Source organism: Amphibalanus amphitrite, unplaced genomic scaffold, assembly GCF_019059575.1.
Source record: "Amphibalanus amphitrite isolate SeventyFive unplaced genomic scaffold, NRLGWU_Aamphi_draft 000656F_arrow, whole genome shotgun sequence".
Lineage (NCBI taxonomy): Eukaryota > Metazoa > Arthropoda > Thecostraca > Balanomorpha > Balanidae > Amphibalanus > Amphibalanus amphitrite.
In genome coordinates, this window is record NW_024882150.1 from 356,625 (window position 1) to 369,864 (window position 13,240).

Here is a 13,240-nt window from a genome sequence, read left to right on the forward strand (position 1 = left end):
GACCGTCTTTGTACGGTGTGATCCGGCCAGTAATTGAAAATTTGGCCGTAAGGTCGCCCGTTTACAGCGGTTGTTACTGCGGCGCGCGCGGCTCTGACCCGGCCACTGACGGTGCGTCTCGGCAGCACACCGTGCCGTGGTGCCATAGGGCGATGCCATGTCGCCGGCCGGGCGCAGATGACAGCTTGACCCGCTGTCTGTCATGGTCGTAGGTGACAGCTGGACCGTCTGTCTGTCATATGACGCAGATGCGTCTGGCGTTCGTGATAAACGGTCTTTGTAGACCTTCCGGCTGGTGACATTTTCTTTGTTAAATATTTTCCTGTCGTACTATTTGACGACAGCGTACCAGAACTATTTTTTATTCAAATCCACAATTATTTAGCGTCCTTTTCTCGTGATTGCATTAAGCTGTTTAGATTTGATTATGTCCAAATTTCAGGAGCGTTTCCAGCTTTTAACCCGCGCGGGGCTGGGGGGGGGGTAAATTTTACCCCCCCCTCGCGAATTTTTGCGATATCTGAAAAACGGCGGCGCGCAGCGCCGCCAAACTTTCTGTACCTTTTCTTACATCAATTTGACACGTTCCCTGAAAATTTGAGCGAAATCCGTCGGAAAATTTTTGAGAAATTGACGTTTTAGTGACGTCATGTTCGCCATTTTCGCCTCAAAAACGGCAAAAGTTCAAACGCCGCTAACATCTTCATTTTTAAAGGAATCAAGACGTAACAAAAAAGGTTATACGTGATTCTACTTTGTCTATCAAATGGCTATCTCGGTTTTTTGAAAATTTTGGATTTTTTCCTAAATTTTTTCAAAAAACTGACTTTTTTGGGAAAATCATTATAAAATCCAAAATTTTGAGTCTATCGAAAAAACCGGAATATATGTCAGAGAAGTGGTCTATGTGCACCTACATACCAAATTTTAGAAGAATCGGTTCAAAAATGTGGGAGTTATTCAAAATTTTATGACGTCACGACACACAAATTTTTTGAAAAATGACTTTTTTGGAAGTTCTAGACCTCGTACGAAAACAAAAATAGCACCATTCGATTCGCCGTGAAAAACTGCATCAGATAGACACCTTTTTTGGCCTTAACAACCATTTTCAAAATTTGACCTCACTTGACCTGACCTTGACCTGACCTCGACCTGAAATTCATCCAGAGGTGGTCCATATCACTTATTGAGTGTGCCTATTGAATTCTATGAGTAAAATGACCCATAAAACATGTGTCGCACATGCCCTTTTCTATATTTTGTTTTTTGGTGACCTGACCTGACCTGACCTGACCTTGACCTTGACCTCTGAATGATATTGTATGCAACGAATATTGTCTTGGTAGCCTAAGAACACGTTTTGGGCGATCAGTCTCAGTCCATGACTCCATTCTTCGGCAACTACGGTGCAAGGCCGATACTGTAGAAACTTGCAATTTGTACCCTTGACCTGACCTTGACCTTGACCTCAAACTTTAAATTAAGTACATGTTTTTAGTAGTTCGTGATGAGAGCTTTCGATTGGCGTTTGAATTTTCCAAATCGGACCATTAGTTCGGGAGATAACAGGGGGGTAAAATTTACCCCCCCCCCAGCCCCGCGCGTTCGGCTGGAGACCCCAGCCCCGCGCGGGTTAATCCGTCTTGAAGGTAGGCTGCAAGTTATAAGTTGTAAATAATTTGTTTTGAACACATGTTTGTTTAGTATGCACTCATTGTTCACTTCTTTAGAACAACGATATGGGGTCCTGGGCAACTTCTTAGTTCCAATCAATTTTCTCTAGGTATCTAGTCATAGGTAAAGCAGTCTTTGCTTTTAAATGAGAGTGTAGACACTAGACTTGAAACTTCAATGAGAGTTGTGATAGTTTGGAGTGAAATGAAATAAGAATTGTGTTTCAGCTTTGATTGCTGTTTTCTTGAGTTACATATAGCAACCTCTTTACTGCGACATTGTTTTTGTTTGCTCTTTTTCCTTTCGATGTCCTCTTTCCGAAAGTACCTAAGTTTTATTTGTCGGTTATTTTGTTTGTATGGTTTGTAAGTTTTATTTTCCTTGGCTGGTGCAGCTTTCAATTCGTGTGGGATTTACGTCAACTTCGTTGGATAAAATGCTTTAAGACTTATACAAATATGAAAAACACTTAAAACCTGTATGGTTTATCGTCGACACAAGGTAAGTCTTACTTTCGGCGGTCGAATTCTGTGTAGCCGTCTTTGACGAGGTCCTCTTGGGGAACTATTCTGATTTTGTGTAGGTGGTATGGTCCTCATCGTCCCTTTCTCCCATGGTCGCGGACCCTTCCGTTCCAGATTTCGGCCTCCATTGGCCGTTGTTTATCACCTTACAGCTGCCATCGACCCCATGTCAAACCCTCTTAAGACTCGGATTATGACCGCCCCAGCCCATGACCTCAGGACACGGAGCAGCGGGCGGCTCACGGACGAGCCGGGGGTCGCGGGGTGCGACTCCGCCTCCCGGGTGTCGGGTCAGCCGGACATCCCCGCAGGCTATATTGAGGTCATCGGGACGGTGTCAGTTGTTTATGGTTATGGGGTTACAGGACGCGGGCCGGATACGATTGAGGTAGCTGGCGTGGATTACCACCGACCTGGAATTAGGATTCCGAAGTTCACATACATTTGAATAATCAGGTAGATGATCGGCTCAGAGATTTTGTGTAGCGTGACACTACTGTGTGCCTGTAGGTATATTTTACAGGTTAGCACGTCTGTTCAACAAGGTCTAACTTTACGTCAAAGTTAAACACATCCATTCTAAAACGACGACATGAACATTAGTCATCTGAAACGACATAAGCTTAGACGTCATGCTACTTCTCTGTCACAAGAAGGCGCAACTACGACCGAACCACTGTCATCCCCTGTCGACCTGCTATCACGCCTGGCGGTGGATGTTGCAGCGTGTCTGTCATGTTGACCGTGTGGCGGTGTGGGCTCCGGATCAGGTGGTGTGTGGAGGCACGATTGATCCAAACCAACAGAGCAGGCTGACGTCAGCGCGGCAACTTGTTGGTGCGATCCCAACTTCGCGGCAGGTCGGCAGCAAGGGCTGAATTAGGGAAAGCCAAACCGGATCCTTAGATGCGGCTTTGAAGCATTGTGCTGCCTTGAGCGCCGTCTATTTGCTGCATGTGCTGGTCGTGTGACCGCTCGTGTGACCGCTCGTGTGACCGCCCGGGCCGCCGCTCGGCGCAGCTGACCGACCGAATGCCTGGGGGCGGGGTCGAAGGTCGGGGAGCTGCGCGGTCGAGACGAACCGCCGCTGACCGACTGATGGTCACTCTCTGACCGGCCGTGATCCAATACAGTCCGTCTGATGAAGAAGTGCTTGTGAGTGAGACGGCGGCAACATAACAGTGGCGACGAGAGAGGAAGAACTCAGAGAGGAAGAGCTCGGTAAAGTATGCCTGCTCACGGCAAACTGGAACCGTTTGATGCGCAATCTGAGATACTCACTGATTATTTGGAAAGATTTGAGTTTTACTGTGTCGCTAATGAGGTCCGGTCAGAGAGTAAGAAGAAAGCCATATTTTTGTCTTCTGTTGGTCAGTCCACATTTGAGAAAGTCAAGGCTCTGATTAGTCCTCAAACGTTGGACGCGGCTTCTTTTGAAGAGATCAAGAATGTTTTGAAGGTGCATTTTAGTCCAGCAAAGATTGAGATCGCAGAGCGATACAGATTTTTTCAAAGGAAACAAAGCAGTGAAGAATCTGTTGCCGAATATATAGCTTCTCTCAGGAAGCTCGCGGTTCACTGCAGTTTTGGATTATATCTTGATACTGCGCTACGTGATCAATTCGTGTGTGGACTGAATGATGCCAGGTGTCAGAAGGAGTTGCTTTGCGTGTCGTCACTGTCGCTGCAGGATGCAGTTCAGCACGCCAGGTCATATGAAGCGGTCGCCAGGGAGTCCGCGGCGATTCACCCGACGCAACCGACTTCAACGGCAGATCCGACCCATCACCAGGTGGAGTTTGTATCTGCTGGGTCTCGAGGCAGATCATGTTTTCGATGCGGTAGCTCAACCCATCTTGCGAATCGTTGTCGGTTCATGCGTACTGTCTGCTTTGCGTGTGGATTGCGCGGTCATTTGGCAGCCGTCTGCAGGAACCCGGGAGCGGGCGCTGCGGCGGGTGAGGTGCTGCCGCCTGGTGGCCGACCCGCGAGTCGCGGTGACCCGACCGGCGGCCGCAGTGGCCCGGCCGGCGGTGCCGAGGGAGGGTCGCGGCCTGGACCGTCCGGTCGGGAGGGGGCGCGGTCAGGCCTTTCCAGTCGACCGCTCGGAAGAGGACCAGTCACAGCGGACAACAGGCACCAGAAAGGAGGAAGATCCGGTGGACGAGAGGTCCATCAGACTGGAGAACTGGAAGAGGACTCTGGAGATGAGTATTCGGTGCTCCACACCCATCAACCCCGAGGCGGTAAGTTGATTACGACTCTGATAATCAACGATAAGCCGCTAGAGATGGAGATAGATACGGGTGCAGAAATCACTACGATTCCAGAGCATGTATTCGAGAGAGTGTTTGGGTACGACTCAGAGCCACTGGTAGCCACAAAAAAGAGACTGTCACAGTATGATGGCACGCCATTGACCGTGTGTGGAGAGATGCGTGCTCATGTTCAGCACGATGACCAGCAGTTCACAGGTACAGCTTTGGTGGTGAACGTGCGTAACAAGTACCCGCTACTAGGCCGTGATTGGTTGTTCCGTGTAAAGCTGGACTGGAATAGAATATTTCACGGACGTGACGTTCACACAGTGTGCATGTCTGCTTCCCAGTTGCAGGAGAAATATGAAGATGTGTTCGCCGATCAGCTGGGGGAGATCAGAGGCATCGAAGCTGACATCGAGCTGGACGACAATGCCAGACCACGGTTCTTCCGGAGCCGGCCGGTACCGTTTCCACTGAGGGAGAAGGTGAACCAGGAGCTCGACAGGCAGCTGGAGGAAGGTGAGCTCTACCCGGTACAGGAGAGCGAGTGGGCCGCACCCTTGGTAATTGTCAAGAAGCCGGGAGGAAATGTGCGGATCTGTGCCGACTTTAAAGTCACAGTTAACAGATATGTCAAACAGCAGTCGTATCCGCTACCGACTACGGAGGAGATGTTTAGCTGCCTCTCGGGGGGAGAGTCGTACACAAAACTGGACTTAGCAAACGCATATAAACAGCTACGCGTCTCGGAAAAAAATCAGGAACTGCTTACGGTCAATACGCCACGAGGGCTGATGCGTCACCGGAGGCTGCCATTTGGCCTGAATATTGCTCCCAATATTTGGCAAAGAACGATGGATAGCATTTTGCAAGGTCTGAAGGGTGTCGCGTGCTATCTTGATGATATTTTGGTGACCGGATCCTCTCGTCAGGAGCACGTGGACAACCTCGAACAACTGCTCAGTCGCCTTCAGCAGTACGGTGTGCGGCTGCGCCGCGAGAAGTGCCGCTTCTTCCAGAGGTCTGTGGAGTTCTTGGGATACACTCTCACCACCGAGGGAGTGCGACCGAGCGAAAAGAAGGTGAGAGACGTGCTGGCAATGCCGGCACCAAAGAACGCCAAGGAGCTGCTGACATTCCTGGGTATGGTCACATACAACGCAAAGTTCCTTCCTCATCTGTCCACCGTCCTCAGACCGCTGTACGATCTCACCAAGAGAGATACCGTGTGGAACTGGTCCCCAAAATGCCAGGAGGCATTCTCTGAGGTAAAGTCCATGCTCGCAGACGCTGGCTGCTTGACTCACTACGATCTGGGTAAGCGAGTCAAGGTGTATTGTGATGCCTCGGCGTACGGCCTGGGAGCATGTATGGTGCACGTGGACGGGTCGGGGGAGCGTCCGATCGCGTTTGCGTCTCGTACACTGACAGAGGCCGAGAGAAAGTATGCGCAAATAGAGAGGGAGGCACTGGCCATAATCTTTGCCGTCAAGCGGTGGCATCAGTACTTGTGTGGCCGCTCCTTCACGCTAGTCACCGACCACAAGCCGCTGTGTCACATTTTCGGACCACACACACAAGTTCCGTCTGTGGCTGCAGCACGTCTTCAGCGGTGGGCACTCATTCTGAGCATGTACCAGTACGATATAGAGTATCTGCCGGGCAGTCGGAACGTAGCTGCTGATGCCCTCAGCCGACTGCCGGGGCCAGATACATGTGATCGAGCCGTGCATGTGTTGGAGGACGTTGAGGAGGGCTGTTGTGCCGTTGATGACGTCTTGCCTGTCACTGCAGCCCAGGTGGCGTCTGCCACCGCCAAGGATCCGGTGCTCAGCGTGGTGCTCGGCTGGGCTCGAACCGGCGCCTGGCCCGGGCACGCGAACGACAGCCGGTTGAAGCCGTACCTGCAGCGGAGAGAGCAGCTCACCGTGATCGACGGCTGCGTACAGCTCGGTGAGAAGGTAGTCATACCTGACAGATATAGAGCTCAGCTACTGAAGGAGCTTCATGAAGGCCATGTTGGCATTCATAAGATGAAGTCACTGGCTAGGGTGTTCCTCTGGTGGCCAGGGCTAGATGCAGATATTGAAAAAGTATGCCGTTCGTGTCCGTCCTGTGTCGAGAACGCGAACATGCCCAAACCAGAGAATGTACACCCGTGGAAATACCCAGTTCAGCCTTGGGACAGAGTCCACATTGATTTTGCCACTTTTGAAGGAAAAACCTACCTTTTGCTCGTTGATGCTTACTCAAAATGGCCAGAAGTGCGATACATGTCTAGCACAACGGCTACTAAGACCATCGAAGTGTTGACGGACATTTTTGCAACGCATGGTTTTCCGGTGACGTTGGTGTCAGACAATGGCCCGCCGTTTACCTCTGGAGAGTTTCAGAGCTACCTGGCAGCGCGAGGTATTCATCACCGTCTGACACCGCCGTACCACCCAGCGTCAAACGGGCAGGCGGAGTCTCTGGTACGTACCTTCAAAGCTTTCCTCAAGAGGTATGCAGGACCCAGACCCACAGCAGTAGCACAATTTCTGGCAAAATACAGAACGACTCCATGCGTCACAACAGCCCGGGCACCCGCCGAATTGCTTTTTGGGAGACTGCCTCGGACAAAGCTCTCGCTCCTCAAGCCCAGTGTTGCAGCGCGGATGCGACATGAGCCTGTCGACACTGTCTCACGATCATTTCTTGCAGGTCAACCTGTCTTGGTTCGAGATCTGCGGCCAGCAGCTACCGAGAAATGGCAGCGCGCTGTCGTCGTCGCCATTGGAGGCCCACTGACGTACAGCGTGCGGCTGCCGGACGGTCGCATACGTCTCGCCCACGTGGATCATCTGCTGGCCGACGGCTCTGCTTCTGTGACGGCTGAGCGTGGGCCCCTCGATGCGCGGGTGACGGTGCCGCCTCCGACGGAGCCGGGAAAGCTTCGCGGTCCAGCAGTGCCATGTGTGATGGACGCTAGGGGGCGTTTTCCGTATATCAGTGATTATAATAAGCGAGCAACATGCGAGGGCAATCGTGGTGCGCGTGCATCAGAGCCGGTAGAAGCGGTGCCGGCCTTGCGGCGCTCTGCTCGGCTGGCTAAAAAAACTTGTTAAAGGGGGAGGAGTGCTGTGAGCGCCGTCTATTTGCTGCATGTGCTGGTCGTGTGACCGCTCGTGTGACCGCTCGTGTGACCGCCCGGGCCGCCGCTCGGCGCAGCTGACCGACCGACTGCCTGGGGGCGGGGTCGAAGGTCGGGGAGCTGCGCGGTCGAGACGAACCGCCGCTGACCGACTGATGGTCACTCTCTGACCGGCCGTGATCCAATACAGTCCGTCTGATGAAGAAGTGCTTGTGAGTGAGACGGCGGCAACATAACAGATTTTTTCGTAGATCCAAAGATTTTAGGAAGTACGCAGTATTTTAAGATAAACGGCACTTTTAAACCCTTTGACATTCATTGAGAAAGTGAGATATTTGCCTACTTTCTTTAGCTGGGGGCTCATTTAGTTTGGGGTCACCGGTATGGAAAATGTGTTATGTTCTTAATTACTGTAACACATGTCTCCCTGCTTAGCAATCACAGATATTATAGCATTTGCTTACTATGCAGATTTTCCATCAATCAACGAAAGCACGACCAAGTTCACATAATCTTCAACCAATCAGGTTATCGGAAGGTCATATACATACACGGGGACTCAATAACACCAAGTCCTCTGGAGGCATTATTTGGCAGCCGGCCTCGATAAAGTTGGCCGATAGAGCCTCCCGATGCAGGTTAGAACACACATTCTCCCGTAATTGCATTCCTATTGGTTCTCACGCGCTTACATTAAGCTCTTGCCTTCAGCGCCGCTAAAAGATGGGCTTGGAAATGGGAAATATTCCATTACGGCACTCAATACGTTACAGAGGCAGCAATCGAGTGGTCCTAAATTTTCTGAATCTAAAAGCCTGCTAAAAGCAGGCCAATGTTTTCTTACGAAACAAGAGAGCGGCAGGGGTGAACTGTGGCGATGCATAAAACCAGTTATCTCTGGTAAACAGGCGGCCAGACCGATGCCCAGTGCGGACTGTGACGCAGTCAACAGGTACTTTGCCAGTGTCGGGACCGTGACAGCGCGGCAGGTGAACCAGTCGGGCCCCGATCTGCCGGTGCGTCTGCCTCGCGTCACGACCGGCGGATTTCAGGTGCACACAGTAACACCTGAAAGAGTATTTACCACCGTGGCCCAGATGAGCAACAGTTCGGCTTGCGGCGCTGACGGTCTGTGTCTCAGGTTCTTGAAACTGTGTCTTCCAGCCGTATATCATGTAATCACCCACATTGTTAACTCTAGCCTGGCGTCACACACGGTCCCTCAGCCCTGGAAACTTACTGTCATCCACCCTATTCAGAAAACCCCAAAATCCACTGAAATGACCAACTATAGGCCAATCTCGATACTCCCTACGATAGCAAAAATCACGGAACGCATCGTTTACGAGCAACTGTTTGAATATTTCACTTCGCATCATCTATTTACCCCGCATCAGCACGGGTTTAGAACCGGGTTCTCCACGGAGACCGCCCTGCTGACGATGACGGACCGTGTGTTCGAGGCGATGGACCGGCGGCAGGTAGCGCTACTGTGCCTATTAGACCTATCGAAGTGCTTCGATGTCATCCCCCACGACAGGCTGCTGATCAAGCTAGAGCAGTATGGTGTCGACACGAGATGGTTCGCGAGCTACCTATCTGATCATTACCAGCAAGTGCTGATCCGCTCGCAGAACGGTCGCAGTGTGCTCTCGCGATCAATTCTGAATCCTATTGGTACCTATCAGGGATCGGCCCTCGGGCCCCTTCTTTTCAACATATATGCGACTGACATGTCTCTGTACCTTCCCGACTGCGCCAATCATGACAGGTGTCTGGTACAGTATGCGGACGACACACAGTTGGCGGTGATGGGAAGCCCTCGTGATGCAGCAGCGATAGTTCAGAGTCTAGAACAGGATTTAGCGGCTCTTTCAGTCTGGTTCCAGAAAAACGGTTTAAAAGTGAACGCTAACAAAACGCAACTAATAACATTGGGTACCAAGCAAAATCTCCGTCAGTTACCGCCAATAGAAGTTGAATTTATGGGTGCTAAGGTTACGGGATCCCTCACTGTTCGAAACTTGGGGGTCACGTTTGATCAGAGTCTGTCTTTCTCAGATCACGTGACCGATGTCGTACGGCGTGGCACTGGTATCCTGAGCGGTTTAAGCCACAGTAGACACTCGCTGCCCAGGGACACACTGACAATACTGGTGCAGGCTCTGGCGGTGTCTATTGTCCGGTATTGTATCAGTGTCTATGGCTGCTGCGGTGTGACCCAGCTGTCCAGAGTTCAGAAGCTACTGAACTTCGGTGCTCGGGTGGTGTCTGGCCGACGTAGGTATGACCATGTCAGCGATGTCATGAAGACCCTGAAGTGGCTCTCTGCTGAGAACTTGTGGCGGTTTCATTCGGTGACTCTGCTCAAGAGAATGCTAGCTACGGGACAGCCTGAGTCGCTGCGTGAAGGCATTGTTACCCGCCGCAGTGTTCATGGTAGGGAGACCCGCCAAGCTGACTTTTTCGAGACCCCAGCGATCCGCACAGAGTCAGGCCGCCGACGGTTTCTTTATTCAGCCGTGACAACATACAACTCACTGCCACCAGCCGTGCGAGGCCTGGGGCCGCGGCAGTTCAAAGCCCAGTACCGAGCACTGCTACTCCGAGAGCAGTATGGCGATGAGGACCCGTGAGTGTGTTTTGTATGCGTGTGCTAAGAGCGAATGTTTTATCCATCACATCTTCCAAATGACATGACGCCCGGAATAGCCGTTCTCGAATGGATGGGTTTGTCGCGACGTGAAATAAATAAATAAATAAATAAATAAATATATGGATGACAACAAATAGTCAAAAAGCGGTCCCTTCATTTGCACCGTGTTATGTAGTTTTGTTGCAATGTCTTAAAAAGTGCTTATCGTTGAATGTCTTCAAATTGTTTAGTGTTGTTAAGTGTTAACACATTAATATGCAACAGTCCTCTTTGCTCTGCCTTGAAACGGTTACTTAGCATCCTACCTCTGAATAATATTGCATTCAAAAGAAACGCTGCGTGTTTAATGGATTGCGGCGATGGGCGATGAAAACAAACGCATCGCCTACCCTTGTCTGTTTTCCAGAGCACAGCAATGTTCTTTCTGTCTCGATACGCTTGATCACTTGACTGATTTGTTTTTTAATTGGAAAATTTTATAGATGCATAATGGTTCGAGATTCATGCACTTATGCATTCATATGCTGTATGCATTGTATGGGTATGCATAGCGCAAATTGGTAGCGAAAACGTAACTGCTTGGTGCTTGCTTGCTGGAAATGTGGCAAATTACGTTTTCGATGGGTAGCAGTTGAATGCTATTGATGATAATTGATCATTATGAACTTCTTTGAACCCTCCCTTACGTTTTCATTTAGTCATTACATTTACTTCTTCGCTCAGGACAACTAATTGGCTTGGTTTCAGCTGGCCCATGCCCTATGGCCAATAGCATGATTTTTTTTATTATTACCTGCAGCTGCTCACGGAAAAATATCCATGTTTTCTTTTTAACATATAACTGTTTCCCATAATGTCTATTTCCTACATTCGACTCTTACAAGTAAGTATTTTCTGACAAAATGTTTCCGTTTCCTGGTGCTGTCCCGTCTCCGTCGCTCCATCATCCATTTCTGGGAATCCTTCATCATCCCTCCTTCCCCGGACTGCGCGCAGCCGTCAGCCCGAGCAATACCATCTCTCGAAGCGCTCAATAGGCTGTCGCAGCGTATTCGGCCGGCACTGGTCTCGGATGAATGGGACACTGTTGTGCACTGTGAATGGTATCGACTCTCCTCAGGGTAAGGGGTATTTGCGACAACAACAGACGCTCGGAAAACAGCTTGTTATCGGGTCTTTGGAGGCAATACGGTCGCAGCCGGCTGCAGATATGACCCACAAAAAATATACGGCGCTGATGTTGTAGAAGCTCAGCACTCGGCGGAGCTTCTCGGAACTGAATGGGAGATGGAGCATGTCGAGATCAGTTTGACGTCAGTGCCCGACCTTTTTTTCATGTCTAGGTGGATGTCTCTTGACTAGCATTCCCGGATGAATTTATTTTTCGGCGCGTACCAGTTAATTTGACTGGGCATTGGATGCTACTTGTCGTCTTCTTGTGTAGGCTGTTAAGTCCCCAATTAACCCTCGCACCGACACCACCCTTGTGGCGCAGTTGGCAAGTGCGTTCACGTTTGGTGTGGGAGGTCCTTGGACCAAAGCTGACCTCTGGCAGCGTTTTCCTCGGCCGGCTCCTACCCAGGAGATGGCAGTAACTGGGGAGTGTTCGCTCGGTCGTGGGGATTACCGCTGTGCCAGCCAGCGCCCCCGGCCGCAGGTACACGGGCCTGATCCGCCTTTAAACAGATCCTTCGGTCCGGTGACATGTCCCGAGGGCACGGCCTCGCTTCATGTCCCGGAGCAGCCCTCTGACCTGCCGGGCCCGAGAAATCGGGATAGCCCCAGCGTGCGCACCAGTGCGGTGCCACCTGGGGTGCGTGACAGGAAGCGTGCGGTCAAGGCTGTCCCGCGTAGCGGGTGCCGAAAACGATTCGTACCACTGCCGTGTATATAGTGTACTAACCCAGTATGAATGTGTGCTACTAACGACAAAAGCCCGGGTCGGGCAACAAAATTAAAAAAAAACCCTCGCACCGACGGGGGGGGCGGATATCCGCCCCCCCCCTGAGGTTTTTCACGAATAGCGGGAAAACCGCGGCGCTACGCGAAATTTGGTATGACTATAACCTCATCAATTTTACACATGGTGTGCAAGTTTGAACCTCGTACCTTTTAAGGTCAGGTCACCAGGTCACTTTGAATGACCCAACCTCAAGTCACTTTTTTGCAACTTTGTCACCGTGCCAGAGCTACAGTAGATGTCGGAGGCCTTTGAAAGTCGCAGGATATTATTAGGTCATTAGTAGCTACAATTTGTATATCTCGGAATTTTGATATCGGTGACCTAAGGTCAGGTCAATTTCGCGACCTCCCCATTATAAGTCAATGGGGGAAAAATCAACTCCCTGTTTTTACCACTAAAACGGGTCGGAATGGCCCCAAATACCATACATGACTTCATATACGATCAACCTTCACTACCTTGAGGTCTGTTTTGCTGTTAGGCAGCTGTGAGGTCATGTGACGTCATCAAAGGTCACCAAAGGTTTTTGGCCAATAACTCCGTACAGGAACAAGATACAGACGCGTGGATGGTCTCATTGTGTTCAGATCGTCAAGACGCATCGATTGATATACATGATGACCTCGAGGTCACGTGACCTGAGGTCAACCTTTGACCTTGACCTTTCGAGGTCAACATATATATCATTCGATGCGGATTGACGAGAGGATCACGATGATGCCCTTAGTTTGTTCCTATCTTGACTAATTCGAAAGTTATTCGAGAAAAACTCTCCATATCTAGCGCCGCCATTTTGACTTTTTCGACCCCTGTGACGTCATCTTTGACCTGACCTGAAAATGACCTTGGTAAAAATTGTAGATCCTGGCCATGCGTATCCGATGCCGTTTACTGCTTGTCGCTATCTTGCTTCGTTCTCGAGATCTCAGGGGGGGGCGGTCATCCGCCCCCCCCCCGTCGGTGCGAAGTTGGCGCAGACCCCCGTCGGTGCGCGGGTTAAGTTTCCGACATGCATTAATATTTTCA

At 50.6% G+C, this 13,240-nt stretch overlaps 1 protein-coding gene across 7 annotated transcripts; it reads left to right on the top strand.

Moving 5' to 3' along the window:
* The first annotated feature begins 3,661 nt into the window (after positions 1-3,661).
* LOC122364110 lies at positions 3,662-7,798 on the top strand. Of its 7 annotated transcripts, XM_043334194.1 has the most exons (6): positions 3,672-4,447; positions 4,810-4,981; positions 5,395-5,544; positions 6,257-6,415; positions 6,856-6,936; positions 7,166-7,798. In XM_043334194.1, exons 1-6 carry the CDS (start codon positions 3,839-3,841, stop codon positions 7,567-7,569), a joined length of 1,575 nt encoding a protein of 524 aa, XP_043190129.1. In that variant the 5' UTR covers positions 3,672-3,838; the 3' UTR covers positions 7,570-7,798. The 7 variants fall into 7 exon arrangements, with proteins under 7 accessions (XP_043190126.1, XP_043190129.1, XP_043190128.1 ...); XM_043334193.1 differs by having other exon boundaries at positions 6,257-6,936; XM_043334196.1 differs by having other exon boundaries at positions 6,856-7,798.
* The last annotated feature ends 5,442 nt before the right edge of the window (positions 7,799-13,240 follow it).

Coding starts and splice junctions, on each gene's coding strand:
- LOC122364110 (XM_043334191.1), top strand. CDS start 4,078: ATGCGTACTGTCTGCTTTGCGTGTGGATTGCGCGGTCATTTGGCAGCC. Junction 4,982..5,394: donor CGACAGGCAGCTGGAGGAAG/GTGAGCTCTACC, acceptor TCCTCTCGTCAG/GAGCACGTGGACAACCTCGA. Junction 5,545..6,256: donor TGCGACCGAGCGAAAAGAAG/GTGAGAGACGTG, acceptor CTGTCACTGCAG/CCCAGGTGGCGTCTGCCACC.